At 37.9% G+C, this 21,518-nt stretch overlaps 1 protein-coding gene across 8 annotated transcripts in view; it reads right to left on the reverse strand.

The window, feature by feature from the left end:
• Window positions 1-21,518, reverse strand: part of LOC127934480 (vasodilator-stimulated phosphoprotein) — a 43,209-nt gene that overhangs the window by 12,207 nt on the left and 9,484 nt on the right. For 6 of the 8 annotated variants that reach the window (XM_052531910.1, XM_052531906.1, XM_052531911.1 and 3 more), the window contains exon 1: window positions 3,690-3,869. In XM_052531910.1, coding sequence (XP_052387870.1) covers window positions 3,690-3,869 — 180 coding nt within the window. Of the gene's footprint in view, window positions 1-3,689; window positions 3,870-21,518 lie in introns of those variants that run through there. The other 2 variants (XM_052531905.1, XM_052531909.1) reach the window with 1 other exon arrangement.

The raw sequence follows: 21,518 nt of genomic DNA on the forward strand, positions 1-21,518 counted from the left end.
ACACCTCATAAAATGAACATGTTTTCAGATTCAGAATTTATTTACTTTATCTTTTGTGGGGCTTTTATGGCAATAATATAGTTAGCATTTAATTAACTGTCTGGATTTATTTGTTTATATGTATTTGCATGGAAGCAATAATATAATTAGCATTTAATTAGCTGTTTGGATTTATTTATTTGCGTGGAAGCAATTATATAAACAAACACAATTAAGATTTAAAAAATGATTCACAAAAGCCAAGATGCATTCTTATGTTTAACAGTGCAACAAAGAAAACAAGGTTAATAATTAAAAAAAACAAAAAAAACTTGAAGACGGAATGCATTTGTGAACAGACATTAAAGCCAAAGGCAAACATATGTTCAGCCATATGAAATAAACAAACAATAGTCATCTTTAAATTCACTGCCATCATAAATGATGTATTAAATGATCTACATCATATTGCTTTTCTCAGCAAATATGTGATTATTTAGAGTTATTTACATTTTTTTTTTTTTTCAATCTTAGAACACGTCTAAGAATTGGCACACACATTTTAAACTAGACTTAGATTCACATATATCTGAATGTGCCAAAAGATTTTCTTCTACCCACCCTTAAAGTACTTTAAACATTGATACTTATAACCTATAACCTTTAACTTCTTTGCATAAACCAGAAAAGCGTGTCCAGGAGATGGCTCCACCTCCGCAGAACACACAAGTTAAACGTACGAGAGATCGAGTGTGTGTGTGTATGAGCGTTCGCCTTTACTGAATGTGCTGACACCTCGTTTCTATGTTTGTATTACCATCATGAACTCCATAAAGTAGAGCAGGGAAGAAAAAGAGTTGAAGAAAATGTCCAAAAAAGCACTGCCATTAAAAATACAGAGAAACAGACAGAATGCTACAAAGAAAGAGCTGTACAGAAAGAGACAAAAAGTCGTCGAGTCATTCAGACAAAGAGAAATGAGTTTGTGGAATCAGACAGATGGAGTGTGGAGAGGTCATGGGAATGGGGGAGGAGGGCCTAACTGGCACGGGAAATGGTTTGCCTATCTTACAGGAAACAACATTTACTTTAGTAGTCATCTCTGGGGAGCATTCGTGTCTGTGCCTATAGAGGGCACCAGCGCAGGAAGGGAAGAGAGAACTCAAGACAGAAGGAATCAGGTGATGGGTGGACTGTAAAACTCAGAAACCTAAATCACATTCTAACAGTTAGAGAAATATTTCTCCCTAAAAATTATACTTTGGTCATTTGACAGACATTTATGTAGAATGTCCAGACCACTGTTTTCTATATGATGAAAGTGGATGGATGCTGGGGACGTGGAGCTTCAAAAATGCCAAAACAGGGGCCGTAAAAAAATCGCACCATATTCAAAGTCATCTAAAGTTATAAAATAGCTTTGTTTGACAAACAGAACAAAATAAGTTAGTTATCGCTGAAAATTATATGGAAACAATATATAAACATTGTGTGGCAAATGCTCACCTAGGTTGTATTACGGTTTTATTATTACACTTTAAAATGTTTATATAATTTAAAATGTAATTTATACCTTTGATGGAAATCTGAATTTTCAGCATCATTATTCCAGTTTTCAGTGTAATATGATGATTTGGTGATCAAGAAACATTTCTTATTATAACAGTGATGGAAACTCGAGCCGCGCTGAAGTCGCATGTCTTGGACTCGTGAACAACTCACCTGACTTAACTTGGACACAAAGACAGAGACTCGACAAAAACACAAGTCATTGCCGATAATTTCTCTTTTTAACAACATCAAACACCATATTTTTCTATTAATTCCGTATCAACATCAACTATCGCAACAACTGTCTAAACACACCGAGCCAACATTACTATAAACACGTGTGACATACACATAATTTCCGACTTTTTTTGTGGACAGATTATTATTTGAGTACTTCATTGGGGGGGGGGGGGGTGTGTAACGGTACACGTATTCCGAAAATGTTTCAGCAAGTGTCTCTGTTGGTTCAATACGCAAGTTTTAGCCACTGTGCGAGTGGAACTTAATTTGAAACTTCCAGCTTTATATACTGTTACTTTTGATAAGGAAAAATGTCTTTCAAATAATGTCCTTTTTTTAAAAAAACATTTCTGAAAAACGTAATTTTAAAAGATAATATTTAAGACCAAGATACATTTTTGCGGGGGTCAATAACTCACAAGTGTGGTCTATCAATTTTGAACACATGTAGAACAACTTAAGTATAATTTGTGACCATGGACCAGAAAACCAGTGTTAAGTGTCATTTGTTTTAATTGAGATGTATACATCATATGAAAGCCGCATACATAAGCTTTCCATTGATGTGTGCTTTGTTAGAATCTGACAATATTTGGCTAAAATACAACTATTTGATAATCTGTAATCTGAGGGTGTGAAGAGATCGAAATATAAAAAAAATCAACTTTAAAGTTGTTCAAATGAAGTTCTTAGCAAAGCATATTACTAATCAAAAATATCGTTTTTATATATTTATGGTAGAAAATGTACAAATTATCTTCTTGGAACAAGATATTTACTTAATATCCTAATGATTTTCGGTATGAATGAAAAATCAATAATTTTGACCCATACAATGTATTTTTGGCTATTGCTACAAATATACCCCGGCGACTTCAAACTGGTTTTGTGGTCCAGGTTCACATTTCACTCTGAACATAAGATACACAATAATACAAGCTAGATTAATAAATTAATAAATTGTTTTTAGTTTTTATTAAATATACCCATGATCTTATAATATGTAACTGCAAACATATTTTGTCCTTTATCTTTGCAAAAAATGATAAAATGACAGTTTCATTTTGAATTTCAATTTCATCATATGTTTCAAAAGTAACCTGACAGTACTAACTTGAATCTACGGTTATCTGCTGAACTATCATGTTGTGAACCGTTACAACCTTAGTACTTCACCACATTTATAAACCTGTTTTCACTGAAACTGCAGGTTTCCACCTAAATAACAGCTCAGAGGTTTCAATGTTGCAAGTGAAGAAATATTCTAATTTTCCATTGTATAATTAAATAATAAAAGCATTATAATATGTTAATTTTTTCATTACTGCATTCTACTAATAATAATAACGTATAATTATTATTATCATTATTATTATTATATTGTGTTTTGACTACTGCTAAATATATAAGATATAAAGAGAACAAGACTTAAGACTTGACTTGGACCTTAAGGACTTCTGAATATGTCTGTATTATAAATATATTAAGAATTTATTTGTATGAAAAAGGACATGACGTGTTTGGGTTCTGTATTTCACCTATCCAAGTGCAACACACACAGAAGTGATAGATGAACAAACAGACACATACACACATACACACACACACACACACACACTTGAAGCAGTTGGCAGCCATTTTTGCTGTGATACCCAAACAGCAGTTGAGGGTTTGGTGCCTTGCTCAAGGGGCTGACCTCAGAATAAGGCACCCAGCGTATTTCATAGTATTCGAAGCAGTGATAAAGTTGCATTAGCATTGCATTATTATTTATTATATATTTTATAATAATAAAAAAACATATTCTTAAAGACATATTTCAAACTGAGCTTGAGGCAAAGTTTGGAATTCCAGTTACCCTGTACGTGTCAACACTCTGCAGTGTTTCCTTCAATGAACGGTACATTTGGGTTGTTTACCTGCTGGTCGGTCTGCATCTTGCGTCCCACCACTCTGAAGTTGTTATTGCTGGGGTTGTGGTAGATTTGGACCCTGCTGAATGTCTGGGGACCCGTGCCTGCCGGGACCCACTTCTTATCGGCATCATTGTAGATCATCACCGTGGCCCGTGCCTGACAGATACTTGACTCACTGTGCATATGAAAGAAAGAAAGAGATGACATTAAATACATTTACGGTATATAAATAAAACTGCATGAAAGGAGAAAAGCAAAAGAGAAACAGGCATTGGATACTGGGGGGGGGGGGGGGGGGGGGGGGGGTTGGATGACAGAGAATTGAGGCATAATGAACAAAGAAACAAGTGTGGTTAGAAATGTGTGAGGTAGGAGGAGAAGTCTGCCTGATCGAAACAAGCCCAGCAAGTACCAACAATGGGGGCAGACAAAGACAGGAAGTGTTCAACATTCCTCTGCTCAGGAGAGAAAGCAGGTTTCTAGAAACTTCAAACTGACAGCACATCACATTCCCACACATTAACATGAAAACACAGCCAGTTCTAAAAGGGATCATTTTAATGGAAATATGTGTGGTGCTTTCAAAATAGCAATTTGGGACAACAAAGAGGGTGAGAAGTGGCTGACTAATTTGGATTTTATGATGGCTGATGATGACTTCTTGGAGAGTAGGGTGGCCGAAAACAGATATATGAAGGCAATATAGGCCTATATGATACCACACTATTTAATTTACACACTGGTGCGGTTCATTTTTGACATAAAAAATAACATTTGGATTTTAATTAAATTTTTTATTTAACTTCATCAGAATGGTGTGAAACTTATGATTCAAAAAGGGTTAAATGGTGCTGAAAAAAACAAAATCTAGTACTGTTAATGGTCAAAAATGACCGCATTAGAAATGAATGGGAAGCTAACTTCATTTAGTGGAAATATATAGTACTATGGCCAAACAAAGTTTTTGAGATATCAACCTCAAATTTGCAACATAACATGTTTTGATCTAGGACTTTGATATTCAAACAGTTTACGACAGCTATGACAGTTCAAAGAGAGACACTGGATGAAAATTTCCCTTTTTCAACTTTTTTTTTCATTTAGTTAGATTTCTGGCATGTCTGCTAGCTCTGAAAAGCTGAAAAGAAAAAACTCCGCCAGTTTCTTATGGCCTGCTGAGTCTGAAACGGTGTCATTTAGCGAGTTTCAATTTGCAACCGTTTTCTACATAGATAGATACCTATTTGAATAAGACCACTTCCAAGCCATGTATGGAGTCCAAGGCCCGGAAGAGAGGGGTGGGGTTAGCAGTAGCTCATTATCATTTAAAGAGACATGAACCGAAATGAGTTACAGTGAACAGACCTGTTTTTGAAAAGGTAAAATGGGTGTTGTTTTATTTGATAATAGTGGTATTTTAAATTGTAAATTACCTCATGATTTGCTTACCCTCCAGCCATCCTAGGTGTAAATGACTTTCTACTTTAAGAGGAATACAATTGAAGTTATATGAAAAAATATCCTGGCTCTTTAAAGCTTTATAAATGGCAGTGAATGGGTGGTAATATTCAATAGTCCAATAGAAGTCCAATAAGCTGTGTCCATCCATCATAAAAAGTACTCCACACAGCTCCGGCTGGTTTATAAAGGCCTTCTGAATAAAATTAATGTGTTTTTGTAAGAACAAAATCCATATTTAAAACTTTATAAACCTTAATCTCTAGCTTCCGCTAACTGTCATATGCATGTTCACGAGAAAGTCACATTCCAGTAGGACATAGGTGTAGCGCAAGTTCCAGTGAGAAGTGATGAATGCAGAAGTACAGACACAGCAAAACAAAACAACGATTTAGAAGTACAAAAAAGGATTTGTAAAGAAAAATGTCAGAGTTTCCATCTAAGACAAGAGAATACTAGTTTTCCTTTGCTAAACATATGAAACTTTGCTTCCTTTGCTCCTGTAAACAAACCTTGGTTCTCGCGAGAATAGCATATTCTCATGTCCTATGCCATCCACTGGAACGCGACTCTCTTGTGTATGAACACACAGAACGAACAGTTAGCGGAAACTAGCAATAATGGTTTATGAAGTTTTAAATATGGATTTTTTTTTTTCCCAAAAAACTTCGTTTCACTTCAGGAGGCCTTTATTAACCCCACAGAGACGTGGGGCACTTTTTAAGATGGATGGGCACAGTATATTGGACTTCTATTGAATATTAGGAATGCACCGATCATGATTTTTCATGGCAGATTCCGATACCGATTTTTTACAAGCAAACTGGCCGATTCCGATACCGATTTCCGATTTTTTTTTTTCTTTTAAGCAACAAACAAGAAAGGAAAGTGTGCATAAACAAGATATTTAGTATTAAATAGGCCAAACTTGCTTTTGGCTATTGAAAACAATAACTGTAACCATCTGAAATTAACATCAGTAACTGCACAGTAAGTAGCCTACATTCAATACCAACATAGATGGACATCAGCATTTAGATTTTGTTTTTGAATTGGGTTGAAACTACATAGAACTGGCCTTAAATATAAAGATTAACTGTAACCATGTGAGATTAAAGGCAACAACTTCATAGTTCTACAATCCAAACACCACAATCAACACACACTCAATAAGATGTTTCTTAATCAGCATTCAGTATTTTAGTTTTTACATTTGGTTTTAAATAAAAAAAGATATTTACCAGTGAGACTAAATAAAAGTATGCTATATAAATACATTTTCCAAAATGTTAAAATCAAATAATGTTGGTGCAAATAAATCAAAGATGCAAAGTGTTTCATTCATCCAATTAAAAAAAAAAAAATGTATATATATATATATATATATATATATATATATATATATATATATATATATATATATATAGATATATATATAGATATATATATATATATATATATATATATATATATATATATATATATATTGTCTCAAGTAAAAAAAAAACAGATGTGAATCATTACCCTAAAATGTTTTAATTGGATGAATTTCAGTGTGCTACAGCAGGTGATTTTTAAATAAATTTAAGTCTATGTGATCTTAAGGTAAACTAAAAATAATCATCCTAATGCAGAATTGACGTTTATTTCTGGCTTTTCAAACGTGTATGCAAGATCTAAAAAAAAAAAAAAAACATTTCAGTTTTGTCACAGTTTAGTCCGTTTCGTTTCTCATCCAACACGTGAGAAGTTGAGCTGAACATCTCTTCACGGTCTACTCGTGTTAAGTGCGCGGACCGGTACAGATACGCTCGCGCAGCTTCAGTTCGCAGGAAAGGCTCTTATTTGTGTGCCAGTACACCAACGGCTGATCGCTTCCTGCTATGTGTGCCTCAAACATGAAACTCTGCATTTCCAGTGCTGATCGGCTGCCTGTGTCCTGCGCAGCGATTTCGAAATACTTCCACACAAATGACATAGCGAACGATTACAATGTAGTCTGTGCACGCGAGCGCACTTCCGGAAAAATCGGCCGAGAGAAGACCAAAAACCGGCCAATTGTCGATCGCGTATTTTAAGCAAAAACCGGCCGGTTCCGATTTATGGCTGGTCAACCGGTGCATCCCTATTGAATATAACCACCCCTTCACTGCCATTATAAAAATTGGAAGAGCCAGGACATTTTTAAATCTAAATCTGATTGCATTTGTCATATACACCTAGGATGGCTTGACGGTAGGTAAATCTTGGGGTAATTTTCATTTTTGGTTGAACTATCCCTTTAACCAAAGTAAGTTACAGACATTTCTTGAAGATCCTACAGAATCATACCAACTTGTGAAAAATAGCCATCTGAAGTCCCCTTTAATTAGAAATGTAATTTTTAGGTCAAAAAGCAGGCTATAAACGGATCACAACTATTCCATAAATTTTATTTTATGAAAATATATAATTTTTGTACTTCAATATAGTACATTCATTTTGCTAGATAAAAAAACGTCATTTTTGGCCATCACACAAGCAGCACCAGAAGGATAAATAAAGTAAATAACAATTTTTATAATAAATAATTATTTTACATAATTTACTCAACAATAATTTAAAAATGATTAAAAAAAAAACTGATAATGAGTGGAAAAAACAATTGGAATAGTCAGTCACAAATATATACAAACAAGGACAATGATATCATCAAGCAAGGGCTGTGATGTTAAAACTGACATCATCTTAATCGTGATATGCGCATGTGGCGGCACATTTGTGCCTGGACTGTTTATAATGTCTCTGGAGAAACAGATCGGACACAAACAGGCAGTTCATCTTCAAATTCAAATGCTGCTGCTGCGCTGGCTCCTTGTTCACATTCTTCCATGCTTATTAAATTTAATATTTCCACCTACATGCACAGTTACTCAACTAAAGGCAGTTTTCTGGTATTTTTACATTTAACATCAGTATAAACATCAACCTAATAAACTTTTCAAACTCTAATTAGCTTATTTAATTTGTCTTCTAACAACAGTGGGCATACATGCATCACAACAGAAATGTAAAACAAAAAAATCTTTGTTTTCTTGTATTTCTTCAATGACAGTTCTGTTTAATTGGTAGCCAATTACACTAACATTTGATAAAAGTGTATCGGGGCAAAACTGTTTGTCAAGAGGGAAATGACACCACAACCAAGAGACAGTTATTAATAAATAATAATAATAATAATAATAATAATAATAATTGCTTCAAATATAAATTTTTCATTTAAAATTATTTAATATATGCTAAATGGATTTTCAAATTCAAGATCCAGCTACTGAGACAAGGGTAAAATAATACAATCTATTCATAAAAGGCATTTAAAAAATAAAAATAAATATATAAACATTACCAGTATAATAAATATAAAAAAGGGAAAAAAGTTTTTATAAAATAGAAATGCCTGTAACATAAAAGTGACCAAAGCACTTATATTTAAAAGTATTTTCGTCATTCTCTCCCTCATGTTTTCCAAACTGTGATACAATCTTCTCTTCCTGTGACATCACAGAGATGCCACATCCCACTTCCTGTTCAAAGAAATGCAGAATAAGGATTGACGCTATGGTCTGCCCAGTGGTTTGAACACACACACACACTCCTCGTGCCCAGATGTTGATTGTTGTTCGAGGTGGAGCTTAGGTTAACCAGCTGGAAGGAAAGACGGGATAACAGCAATCACAGAAAGAACAGATTATAGGTGAAGGAGGAGGGAGATCAGGATGAGCTTGGCTTAGACTCAGCCATACTGTTATGAGAAATAAATACATTTTTAATATGGGAAGGCTGAGCTGGAACTAGGGACGAAACTGAGGGTGTGCACTGAATTATTAATGAAGAAAGAGGCACACACACACACTGTACATAAACAATTGCCTTAATGGACGGATAATGAGCGAATGCAAACTATATGAAGTGTTCATGACATTAACTAAATCCATGAAATTATGGATGAAACAGATCTAATATATTCACAACATGAACAGCATTATTCCCTCTGACCCAATGCTAAAACAGGCACACAGAAAATTTACTTTCTACGTTTGTGTCTCTCTCTGTAAATATTAGAACGTCACATAAATTTGTATTTTGCATTAATTCTCACAAAGACATTTATTTAGATTACTATAGAAATTAATATATTTTACATATTTTTCTATCAATCAAAATCATATAATAGGCAGAAATATACAGACATTCACTTCTGGCAGAAACATTTAAACATCCAATATTGGTTGAATAATATATATATATATATATATATATTTCAACCAATATTTGGATGTTTAAATGTTTCTGTCTGTTTTAATTGGCAATTTTTAGTTTAGGGTTAAAATGTATTGTTCATCCATAGTTTTTTGGTTAAATAACTTGCTGGACTTTGTCTTGAAATATGTACACTCAAAGCAGTGACAAGTATATCAGTAATCAATACCAATTTTTAAGTTTTAGTTGTTCTTTCAGCAACTGCAGAGTTTAAGTACGCAGCTCTCTAGATATTATTGGCAATTTAAACAACATATCACACTTTCTCTACTTTAAAAATGCATGACACTCCTCCACAGAACCACAAATTGCCAGTTTCCTAGTAATGAAAGAGTTAACAGGAAACCGCAGAGCACAGCTGAAGAAATGTCTGTATAAGGCTGTGCAGACAGCTGCCCTTAACATGTAGAGTCAAGCCCATTAATCTGTCTCAAACTCTCTCTCTCTCTCTTTCCGTCATCTCTCCTTTAACATCTCAAATATGTTCTGTTCTTCTAATTTCACCTGGTTCTCCAGCTCAACGACAGCACCAAGGGGGAAGTTAAGGGCTGATGGTCACAGTGTAACTGCAAGTGACCCAGTGTGGATAAGATACGAAGACTGGCAGATGAGAGTTCGGACACAAGAAGAAAAGAATGTGAACTCAAGAGACTCGTGGGACTTGAAGGGTCTATCCCTTAGCAAAATACGTCATGCTTTATAGCTGTTAAGATCAGCTGTCACGTTTTGCTTACACAGTTTTAACTTTGTACGGGTTTTAAGTCGTTTCAATAAACAATTATTGAATGGTTTAAATACAATTAACAGCTGTGCTAAAACTATTTTAGCTTTTGGTTATATTTGAATTATAAGAGGAGGAGGTGTGAAAATGACCTAATGGCAAATTCTTCAGAAAAACGAATATTAATTGTATTATTTTCATTTTAACCAAGTACTCAAGGGTGAAGATGATTCACCCATCTATATTAAAAATGCACTTCAAAACTGTAACTAAATTTCAATTGGTGTGAAATGTTTTGAAGTTGAATGAAAAATAATGTCTCAAATTTTTGGATACTTGTGCCCATTTAAAATTGGAACTAGAAATAAAAAGCATATTTCCATGGCTGAAATTCTAGATCTGCTTTTCCACTTATGTAAGTGATTTCTAATGTGTTCTGAGAAGCTATAAAGTTGAAATGACAGGCTACTGGAAATTACATAAAAACAAATCTTGCACACCACATACCCGCCTAGCAGAATGCCAAAATTCCTTCTTTTTTTTTTATTTAAATATTTTATTTTCCTCTTTACTGGTCAATGTTTAGAGTTATTTCGAGAGAATCTACTACTTTGCTACACTGCTATGGTACACAGATGTCCATTACAACCACTGTTTTTTTCATTTACCACATTTCCATATTAACTGAAAGACAGAGCAGCACTGTGAAGCGTGAAATAAAACTTTTGTTAATCACTTCTTCATTCTCATGAAGAGGTGTGTGTGAGAGGTGGCTTAGTGGTTTAAAAAAGCATAATACTTAGTGGTTTAAATACAAAAGTCATTGGTTCAAGGCAAGCCCACTGCTAGAAGAACTATCATTGTTGAGCAAGACGACTAACCTCATATTACAGAGGTATCATGACACAGAATGATCCTCATATGAGAACCATGGTATTTACAAGACACAGTAAAAAATTGCAGTATTAAAATGGAATCTTTTGATGAACTTTTTGAAGTCAAGCCTGTGATGCCTCTTAAAGACAGTGGCGAAGCAAAGCTAAAGCACTTACTTGCTTTGCTCAAGTTATTGTAAGTTTTCTCTTTGTCTCTCCTCTCTCAATCTCAGCTTGTTGGTCGAAGTGCTGTGGGCTACAGCTTTTAAAGTTTCTGTAAGAAGTACTGAATCATACAAGAGTCACCCTTACAGTTCATTTGGCCTTTCTCCTCTATGAAAAAAACTATCTTCTCAAAGCAAAACAATCCCAAGTGGCTTTTTCATCCATTAAAGGAAATTTCCATTGTGCAAATCCATTTCAACCATAATCAGTGTTTTTGTTAACAGTGAGGTTTGAATTGCTTGTTTTTGTGTGGTTTCTCACAACACGTCCCATTTTTTGAATAACTGGTTGATAGTGGACAAACTCAAAACTTTTATATCCCCTTTAAACCTATATGTAGCGTTATCCACTTGTGATTGAATTGATGCAGTGGCTAGGCCAGAAATGTTTAATTGATTGGACCTTGTTAACATAGGGTGGACCTCAGTGCTTTTTTCTAAAATCATTTAACAATAGCCTACATGAGATAAAAATAGGAATGTAAACTTTGTTTGATTTTTGTGATCGGAATGACTTTAAACGACTGAGGATCATACACTACCAACCAGCCTTTAATGTATAATTTAATGTAAAGGTCGGTTAGTGTATGAGGCCTAGTGTTTTAAAATTGGGTCCGATTTTAAAATAGGTGTATTCCAGAACAGAACAAATTTTAAAACACTAGTCATTATAGGCTACACTTACTAACTTCGTAAATAGTCACAAAGGAAAAACTGGGCATCTTACACTACACGAATGTGTCATGATTCTGCCCTCGTGTCCTTGATTTTTCCTAGTCTTGAGGCAGGATCATGACAGACCCATGTTTTGTGTACAAGCACATGGCCTTGCCTTTGGGCCATGTGCTTGTGTTGTCTCGTTCCCTTGCCCCGCCCCCTTGTTATCCTAGTCGTGTCTTGATTGTCCCATCTGTGCCACCTGTCGTGTCTTGATTGTTCCCCCTATTTAGATCTCCTAGTGTGCTCTGTCTTGCGTCGGTTCATTGTGTACTACTTATGTGTTCTACACTTGTGATTGTACCTCTGAAGTCCCTGTATAACCGTGAGTGTTATTTGTAGTTAGTGTGCTCTAGTTTTGAGTCTTTGTTTACCTTGTCTGATCAGTCCTGTTTAGTATTTGTTGTATCTGCCCTAGTCCTGTTTTCCCCCTCGTGGGTTTTTATTTTCCCCTTTTTGTAAATAAACCCCTTGTTTTGTGATTCCCTGTCTGCACTTGAGTTCCTCCCTTGCAAACCCTGACAGAATGAACCGACCCCCAAGGAACTCAGCAGACAGGAGGCAATGCTGGATGGCATCAGCCAGCCAGCGAGATTGTTTTGAGGGCTCTCGCCTTGTGGTGTTCCGGGGGACCAGGGGAGGTCGTTCCGGAGTGAGCGGGCGAGAGGAGCCCCAGAGGTCCCCACCTACCCAGCTGCCGGCGATCCCGGAGGGTCGTGTCCTGGCCGTGGCAACCCTGGGGGGTCAGGCAAGCCCCTCCCAGAGTCCTGAGGTGCCCTCCTCAGCCAGCAGTCTCCCCATGAAACGAGGGAGACTGTTTTCATGGGAGTCAACTTCTGAGTCTTCGGCGTCCGAGACTGCCCTGCCAGAGACCGAACTCCCCCAACCCGCCTCTGACCCAGCTGTAGCCTCTGCACCGCGCCCGAGGAGGAAGAGGAGGAAGAAGGGGCCTGCCGGTCCTGTGACCCTGTCTCCTCCCGTGCCAGCAGCGGTGAGCGCTGGCGTGCCCGTGCCAGCAGTGGAGAGCGCTGGCGTGCCCGTGCCAGCAGCGGAGAGCGCTGGCGTGCCCGAGCCAGCAGCGGTGAGCGTGCCCGAGCCAGCAGCGGTGAGCGTGCCCGAGCCAGCAGCGGTGAGCGTGCCCGAGCCAGCAGCGGTGAGCGTGCCCGAGCCAGCAGCGGTGAGCGTGCCCGAGCCAGCAGCGGTGAGCGCTGGCAAGCCCGAGCCGGCAGCGGTGGGCGTGCCCGAGCCAGCGGCGGTGAACGTGCCCGAGCCAGCAGCGGTGAGCGCTGGCGTGCCCGAGGCGGCAAAGAAGAAAGCCGTATTCAAGTCGGCAGTCGTGAGAGCGGAGGAGAGAGCCGCGGCCGACTCTGCAGCAAAGACTCTTGTACAGTCGGTCTCATCTCATAAGGAGATGCCAATTGTCCTAGCTGCTAAAGCATTTTCTGATTATTTGTCCCGTCTTGTCCAAATTTTAGAAATCCCCGTCAGTCCTGTCTTGTCCCCTGACCCTGTCCCCAGAAGTCCCAAGTGTCCAGCCGTTGTCTCCCCATGTCCAGTAGATGTTGTCCCCCCGTGTCCTGTTGATGTGGCCCCGTGTCCCGTTAATGTCCCCCCGTGTCCTGTGGTCCCCACGTGTCCAGTAGATGTTGTCCCCACGTGTCCAGTAGATGTTGTCCCCACGTGTCCAGTAGATGTTGTCCCCACGTGTCCAGTAGATGTTGTCTCCCCGTGTCCAGCCGTTGTCTCCCCGTGTCCTGTTGATGTGGCCCCGTGTCCTGTTGATGTGGCCCCGTGTCCTGTGGTCCCCCCGTGTCCAGTAGATGTCGTCTCCCCGCGTCCCGTAAGTGTTGTCCCGCGTCCCTTGTCTGGTCCTGTCATGTCCCCTGTCAGTTGTCCCGAGACCCCTCCCCGTCCCTCACCACCCAGACCTGCCCGTACCCCCCGTCGTCAGCCTTCGTCCTGTCCTCCTAGGATTCCTACCCCTCCCACCCGCCCTGGTCTGTCCCCCATGAACTTTGTGGTCCCGCCCCCTCCCCTTCCCTGTTTGTTTTTTTTGATTTGTCACCCCAACCCTGCCGTTGTGTACTCATGTTTGCCTTTGTTGTTATTTGTCATGTCCTGTTGGTTTGTGTCTGTGTCCCAGTCTGTCATGTCAGTCGTCTCCCGTGTTTGATGTTCCCTTGAGGAGCGTCTGGAAGCCGCTCCTTAAGGGAGGGGTTCTGTCATGATTCTGCCCTCGTGTCCTTGATTTTTCCTAGTCTTGAGGCAGGATCATGACAGACCCATGTTTTGTGTACAAGCACATGGCCTTGCCTTTGGGCCATGTGCTTGTGTTGTCTCGTTCCCTTGCCCCGCCCCCTTGTTATCCTAGTCGTGTCTTGATTGTCCCATCTGTGCCACCTGTCGTGTCTTGATTGTTCCCCCTATTTAGATCTCCTAGTGTGCTCTGTCTTGCGTCGGTTCATTGTGTACTACTTATGTGTTCTACACTTGTGATTGTACCTCTGAAGTCCCTGTATAACCGTGAGTGTTATTTGTAGTTAGTGTGCTCTAGTTTTGAGTCTTTGTTTACCTTGTCTGATCAGTCCTGTTTAGTATTTGTTGTATCTGCCCTAGTCCTGTTTTCCCCCTCGTGGGTTTTTATTTTCCCCTTTTTGTAAATAAACCCCTTGTTTTGTGATTCCCTGTCTGCACTTGAGTTCCTCCCTTGCAAACCCTGACAGAATGGGGATCACACATTACCAGACTTAAAGTAATTTCGATGACAAAAACTCATGCAGAAGTGCACGCCTTGTTTTAGATTAATGACAAATCTGTCAAATCATGTCAAAAACAATATGTGGTACAAAATTGGCTGAAAACATCAAACATGTCTAATATCCTCTGACTGGATGGAATCAAAGTCTGAACCTAAAAAAATAACCATCATACACTATGCAATTTTCAATTAAATCTATCGACTCAAATCTGCAGACTGTCCCTGACTTTCGGTAAATATTGCGTGAACTTCTCCAGACTGTAATTGTCATGCACATCTCATCAGTAAAGCCAGTTTTCAAATGGAGCAGCATTTACTACACAGAGCAGTACTTCACTGACAATAAGACAACATCGGGTTCATTATTGCAGATTGAATTGTCTGCAGGCTGCAATAATGAATGCAATATTGCGTAGCTTGTCAGTGATCTACAGCTCTGTGTATTAAATACCTTTACATCTCAAAGCAGGTGATGGAGATCACAGAACCGGCATTACTGACAAGATGTGCATGAAAAATCGCACACGACTAATTGCACATCACCATCAGACTGTAAATCGAGGTAAAAGTTGTATAATGTATTACAGCCTTTAGACTGACATTACATGCTGCTTTTAACATTTAACAGTTAAAACATTGCCCAGCTAAATGGAAGAAACATGAACTTAACAACGCTGCGTCCAACACGTACGAGCTGCAGAAGTCAGATTTCACAGATAATGGGTTCAGAGGAGAGATGCCTGACAAGATCATACTGGAGGATTTGTTGCTCCAATAGATCCTAAGCTCATTGAAAAATATCCTATCTCATAAGATGTGCTTACCTTACACAGAGCACGTGATCGTGAAATCAGAAGTGAAAGAGAAAAGCGAGCGCTCATTCAAAAGAGATGATATACTCTGCATATTGATTGCAGCTCCATAATGCGCAAAATTTCTATGCAATGTATCTATAAAATGACTAATATGCATTCAATCATGGTTATCAAGTTATAATTCTAATTACTAAAATTATATATTAATCAGATAATCTCTTTACAACAAAACAGGTAAAAAAAACAAGCAACCATCTAGGCATAATTATTATTATTAATAGAGACTTAGCTTAATTTATTGGCAATTTACTCACGTTAAACCAAACAGTTTTCTTAAATGAAACGGTAAATTCTCATGAAGTGACGGTTAATGCGTTCATGTCTTCATATAGTGACACACGGCAAAGACACGGCAAACTTACTACCGGTACTACAGAGATGCTGGTATCATCACATTTTTTAATTTTCAGCACCGACTTGGTAGTGAAGTGGCAGTACTTGTGGCATCCCTACTCGCCGCTTTACTGTCTGGTTGGTGCAGTCTGAAATATTGCTAGACAGCAGACATACTACTAACCACTGATCTATAATATAGAAGCGGCTTCACTGTCTGTTGGCAGTTTAGAACGCGATGAGCGATCCAGTCATATATGGATCAGTGCTGCTAACGTGTTTTCATTTCTTCTTCACTGCTCTAAACAGGGGTTGCTTGTGGCAACACAGCACATCTTCCTGTGTTTGCAATGCATTCTGAGCAGCGAAGAAGAACCGTGCAGCGGTTAGCCAAAGCTAGCGGTCATAACAAGGTCTTGTTTAAGAAAATGGTATCGGATCGGTATATGGTTTCATGCCGGAATTTATTGTGGTATCTGTGATATTTCCGATACTAGTATCGGAATCGGAACAACTCTAATTTTAATCGTCCATGATCAAAAATCATGTTATCGCACACCCCTAATTTCAAGTTGTGGTATTTATCAACCTTCACTTGAACATCAAACATTATTCACTACCACTGTATGGAAAACGAAGGTCAGGACATTCCAGAGAAATCGACCTTTCGTGTTCCACAGAAGGAAGAACATCATACAGGTATGAATGATATGAGGCTGAGCAACAGATGACAAAATTTTAATTTATGAGTGACACTGCTTCCTTAGTCTCGTGTAACCAGACTTCAGACTGACGGCTGAAGGGCTGGAATTCATAGCAGCTTTCATTGGCCAAGGACCACCCATGAAGCTGTTTGACTGACATGTCAAACAACCAATCACAGTTTGTTTCATTCAGCATCATGTTTTGCGGCATGGAAATGTTGACACAATACTAGACCGGTGTGTAAAACTTTCAGACATATTTGAAAGATTCTATGCCGCAAACTTACACATACTTTTGAAACTCTTAGGTGATCCTGATAAGTGCTCGTCATCACAGTTGTAAACGCTATGGCTTTCTTCTTTAATGAGGGGGTTTTGTGTTTCCACACAGAACGTTAAAGAACCCGACACACACGTCTCCCGGAAATCCTGTAGAACTCATCCAATCCGATGATGACTTCGACAGTCCTGAAGTGTTTCCACTTTTGTGTCCCATATGCATCAGACGTTTAGCCAATGGTCCGTGGACATGATGTCTGAGGCTGAGACTACGGCTTCCTCAACATTCAGTGAAAGCACTTTGAAGCAGTGACAGAACAAACACATTCCTCCTCCTCCACATCCCTGGCTGGTACTCCACATGGCCATATTCGGCCTATCAAACACAGCAGGAGGTGTTTGCTCTTATTTCCTTTTACAGGTTGGAGTACACCCTACACACAGATTTTGTTCCTGAGAGAGCCCCCCCCCCTTCACAGGGAAGAGGAAGTCAAGAGGCAGCCAATCATTCTGTTCCCCGTTGTCCTAACACGCTCATCAGTAAAACTCCAGGGGCTTATCTTGCAGTTAATATCAAAGTAGACGGAGTTAAAGAACCAGAAAGACGAATTTAATATGAAATTCCTAGAGTTAATAACACAGCAAATGCGATTCATTACTGGAGATCTGTCGGGATGAATCATCTGGTCTGAACACACTGATCTGCAACAGAACATGAGAGCTATGGCCAACACTGGGGTCAGACACCAGACATCTCAGGACACCAGACCAGTTTATCGCAGGCTGTTTATTTGACCACCGCACTTAACCTCAAGTCCCAACAGCAATCTCAATATTGTATTGATTCAAATTAGGGACAAATTAAGAAAATAATGCAGTATCTACTGTGGGAGTCAAGAATAGGAAATCAAGTACTACAACTTTTACACAATAGCTAAAATAACAAAAAAGAAAAGCCAAAGGCCTTCCATTTGCAGTGTGTAGGGCCCCTATGATTTCTGCCATGCCTTGTTTTTGAAGGTTTTTTTTTCTTGTGCTAATATAGTGCTATCAAATTTCTTCTCATCTGTCTAGACTGTGCTAATAAAGACTAAATCATGGACTCCTTTACCACCAGGTCCATTAAACCCCATTACACTCAGTCTCTCTCTTTCTCTCTCTATTGGTCTCTGTCTCTCTCTCTCTCTCTTAAAGTGTGTTTAAAACGGTTGTTCTCTGTAGAACAGCTGGTCATTATGGTATCACCACCTGTGCAAATGTGTCTCATGCTGCGTCCCAATTCGCCGACTTATACGATTTCATTTAATTTTATTTCATACCATATTAGAGAGAAATTAAGAGGCACGCTGATCTGGGTATTTAATGCGAAAAACTCTGCTCATGTGTTTGCATAATGATGCATTAAAAAAATTAATGACCAAACGTATCTTTATAAAAGTTCATAATAATGCTGCAGATGAAATATAATGTGGATAACAGTAAATAAATATTTTTTCATCAAGTCAGACACTGATTATTTATCACTCCAACCCCTTTCTCTACCTGTCCGTCTCGCAAATATATAGTCTTTAACACTTTTTATGCATGTTTGAAGTTCTAATTGATTCCTCGACCAACACACAATGGGTTGTGGGCAATATTATTATTTAGAGTGAATATCAATCTGGATTTTGAATTCTAAAAGTAGTAGACCATCCGGGAATCTCTGACATTCCATTTCAACATACAATGATTTGGGACATACTAATTCTATTTTCGAATACTATTTAGGACGGATAGTTTGTGAATTGGGATGCAGCATTGTTGTGTTATCTAGATTCATATGCTGAAAGTAAGTCTTCAAACAAGTAAGCTTACCATAGTAGGTAAAACAGAATTCGTAACAGTTTAAGGTACTGTTGTGTGTAAAATAAAATGCTTGGGCCCTACAACAACTTCCTGCTGATAAAGAACGAATCAACACAAGCCACACCAGACCCAACTGACAAAATTTTACTGTTTCACTGCTTTGTTGGCACCATGAGGCGTCAGCTTTCATGTTCAGCTGTTCAATAGATTAGGAGTCAGTTAGTTTCCTGGATGTCTCTATGTAAATCTGTCTCTAACATTTGTTGTTAGTCCCAGAGCAACACATTTCCTTAATATGAGGGGTTAGGTTTACATGCATTTGAATTTCACACCAAAATAAAACTAAAAAAAAAAAATTCCACAAGAGATAATAAAAGCCACAAATAATTTAAGCTCCATTTCTTTTTCCCAAATTTATCCATCTTCTCAGATCGTTTAGTATTGTACTTGTCTGATTAAGCATAAGCAAATTTGTACAGTCAACTATTATAATCATCAGAATTTATATATATATATATATATATATATATATATATATATATATATATATATATATAGATCGATAGATAGATAAAAATTTCACAATCAATAATGAGTGTCTTTATTAAACATTTTATAAAATTTTACAACAATTTCCAAAAATGAAGTGTAACTAGAAAAACTATTTAATAATTTATAATTTTATGATGAATATAAATTATAAAATTACTAATTATTATATTAACAACTAATATAACTGATAACTTACAACACTAATATTCATGATGGCCCTCATAAGTCACCATAAGGAAGCCCTTAAAGCTTCTCTTTCGCTGATAATGGCAAGTTTAAAAGCACTTCTCATTACAAGTTTGGAAAGATGGTTTGTGATTTCTGTTGAAGATGGAACGACTGTCAATCACAAACTTCCACAAATCTCTTGCTCTTTTGTTCATGTTTAATAAATATATGACTTTACTGTTCATTCACCTACCAGTTCTGTCCGGTTCCGTTTCACACATTTTACCATATTAAAATAATTTCAGAAGAATCTCTTCCAAAATCAGCACATTGATGTGTTTAAAGAGAATTCAGTTCTGATAAACATGGCAAATGTAGAATACAGTCAATTCACATGACATAAAACAAGCAATGTGGTTATCCTGACTTGAACACCAACAAATATTTAGCAAACAGTGTAATAGACGGATGTTGCCAGCTTTTAACACTAGAGAATTCAGTAAGCAACTTATGGCAATTCATGCACCTAATCTTGTCTAAGGGCTGTTTCCTCAGCCATTCAAAAACAATCAAGCTGGATAATGAACCAATCAGCAAGTGGCGAGGGCGTGACAGAGGTTTTGGAAGGGGGCCAGAGGCCTAGCTAAGCACTGTGGCCATGCGCCAGACTCCTATCTACTGATCTAACAAGTGAAACATATCTCAAAGCACCTCTGAGACATCACATTACATTTGAATACAGAAAGAGAAGTGAGATTGTAATTATTATTATATCAGTGGTGCAAATGTGGAAGTCTTTCAATCACTTGGGTTCCCAAAAAGTATCGAAGTACTATAAATAAAACCAACCAACAAAACCAAAAACCCCAAGACTTAAATGACAGTATCATATCAGAAATTATGGTAAAGCAAAAAAAAAAAATGATTATACATTTTAAATATATTGTATATGATTATATTATATGTAAACACATACACACACACACACACACATACATACATACATATATATATATATACATATACTTATTTTTTTATGTAAGTACATAGTAGTTAGGGTCACCTAATATAAAGTGGGACCATATATATATATATATATGTGTGTGTGTGTGTGTGTGTGTGTGTGTGTGTGTGTGTGTGTGTGTGTGTGTGTGTGTTGGGCACTGATTAAAATTATATTCACATGATTGTCTGTGATTAATCGCAATGTTATGCACAAAACTAATAATACATTTAAAAGTAATGTATTGTGCCCTTTTTTCATTTCAAAAGTACTACTATACGAACAAAAGTGCAATAACATTTGGTTTGCAAACACTTTAAACAAATAAGATGCTTTTTACAGCAGTATTCCTTTAACATAGCAGCAGTTCAAATATTTATTGTATTTTATCTTAGCTTGTAACATTATGTAATTAAATAAAATAAAACAAGCTATTTGTCACTGCCAGGACATTAACATTTTTATAGAAAATATTTTATAGTATAGTCCAGAGCCTCGATCATAACATTATAACCGGCATCATCGTAGTAGAGACCTGCATGATCGCGGGACCCATCGCAGCAGAGTGCGGCGCGGGACAACACTAGATGGGCGAGTAGAGCCTTGTGTGTGCGGGATGCATGAGAATAATTAGGATGTGCTCACACTAGACAATCTTAAAGGGGGGGTGAAATGCTCGTTTTCACTCAATATCCTGTTAATCTTGAGTACCTATAGAGTAGTACTGCATCCTTCATAACTTCAAAAAGTCTTTAGTTTTATTATATTTATAAGAGAAAGATAGTCTGTACCGATTTTTCCCGGAAAAACACGAGCGCCTAGAGGCGTGACGTGTGGGCGGAGCTAAAGAATCACGAGCTCCAGTAGGCCTTTGAGTTGAGAGCGTTTGGAAGCTGTGACACAGATCCAGAGGCTGAAATTTAACAAGAGCAGCATCAGCAACAACGTCTCTATGTGGTATGTACTGAAACTGTATATATTTGCTTAGCGGTTTTGGAAAATGACTAAGTTCCACTTT

Source organism: Carassius gibelio, chromosome A18, assembly GCF_023724105.1.
Source record: "Carassius gibelio isolate Cgi1373 ecotype wild population from Czech Republic chromosome A18, carGib1.2-hapl.c, whole genome shotgun sequence".
NCBI lineage: Eukaryota > Metazoa > Chordata > Actinopteri > Cypriniformes > Cyprinidae > Carassius > Carassius gibelio.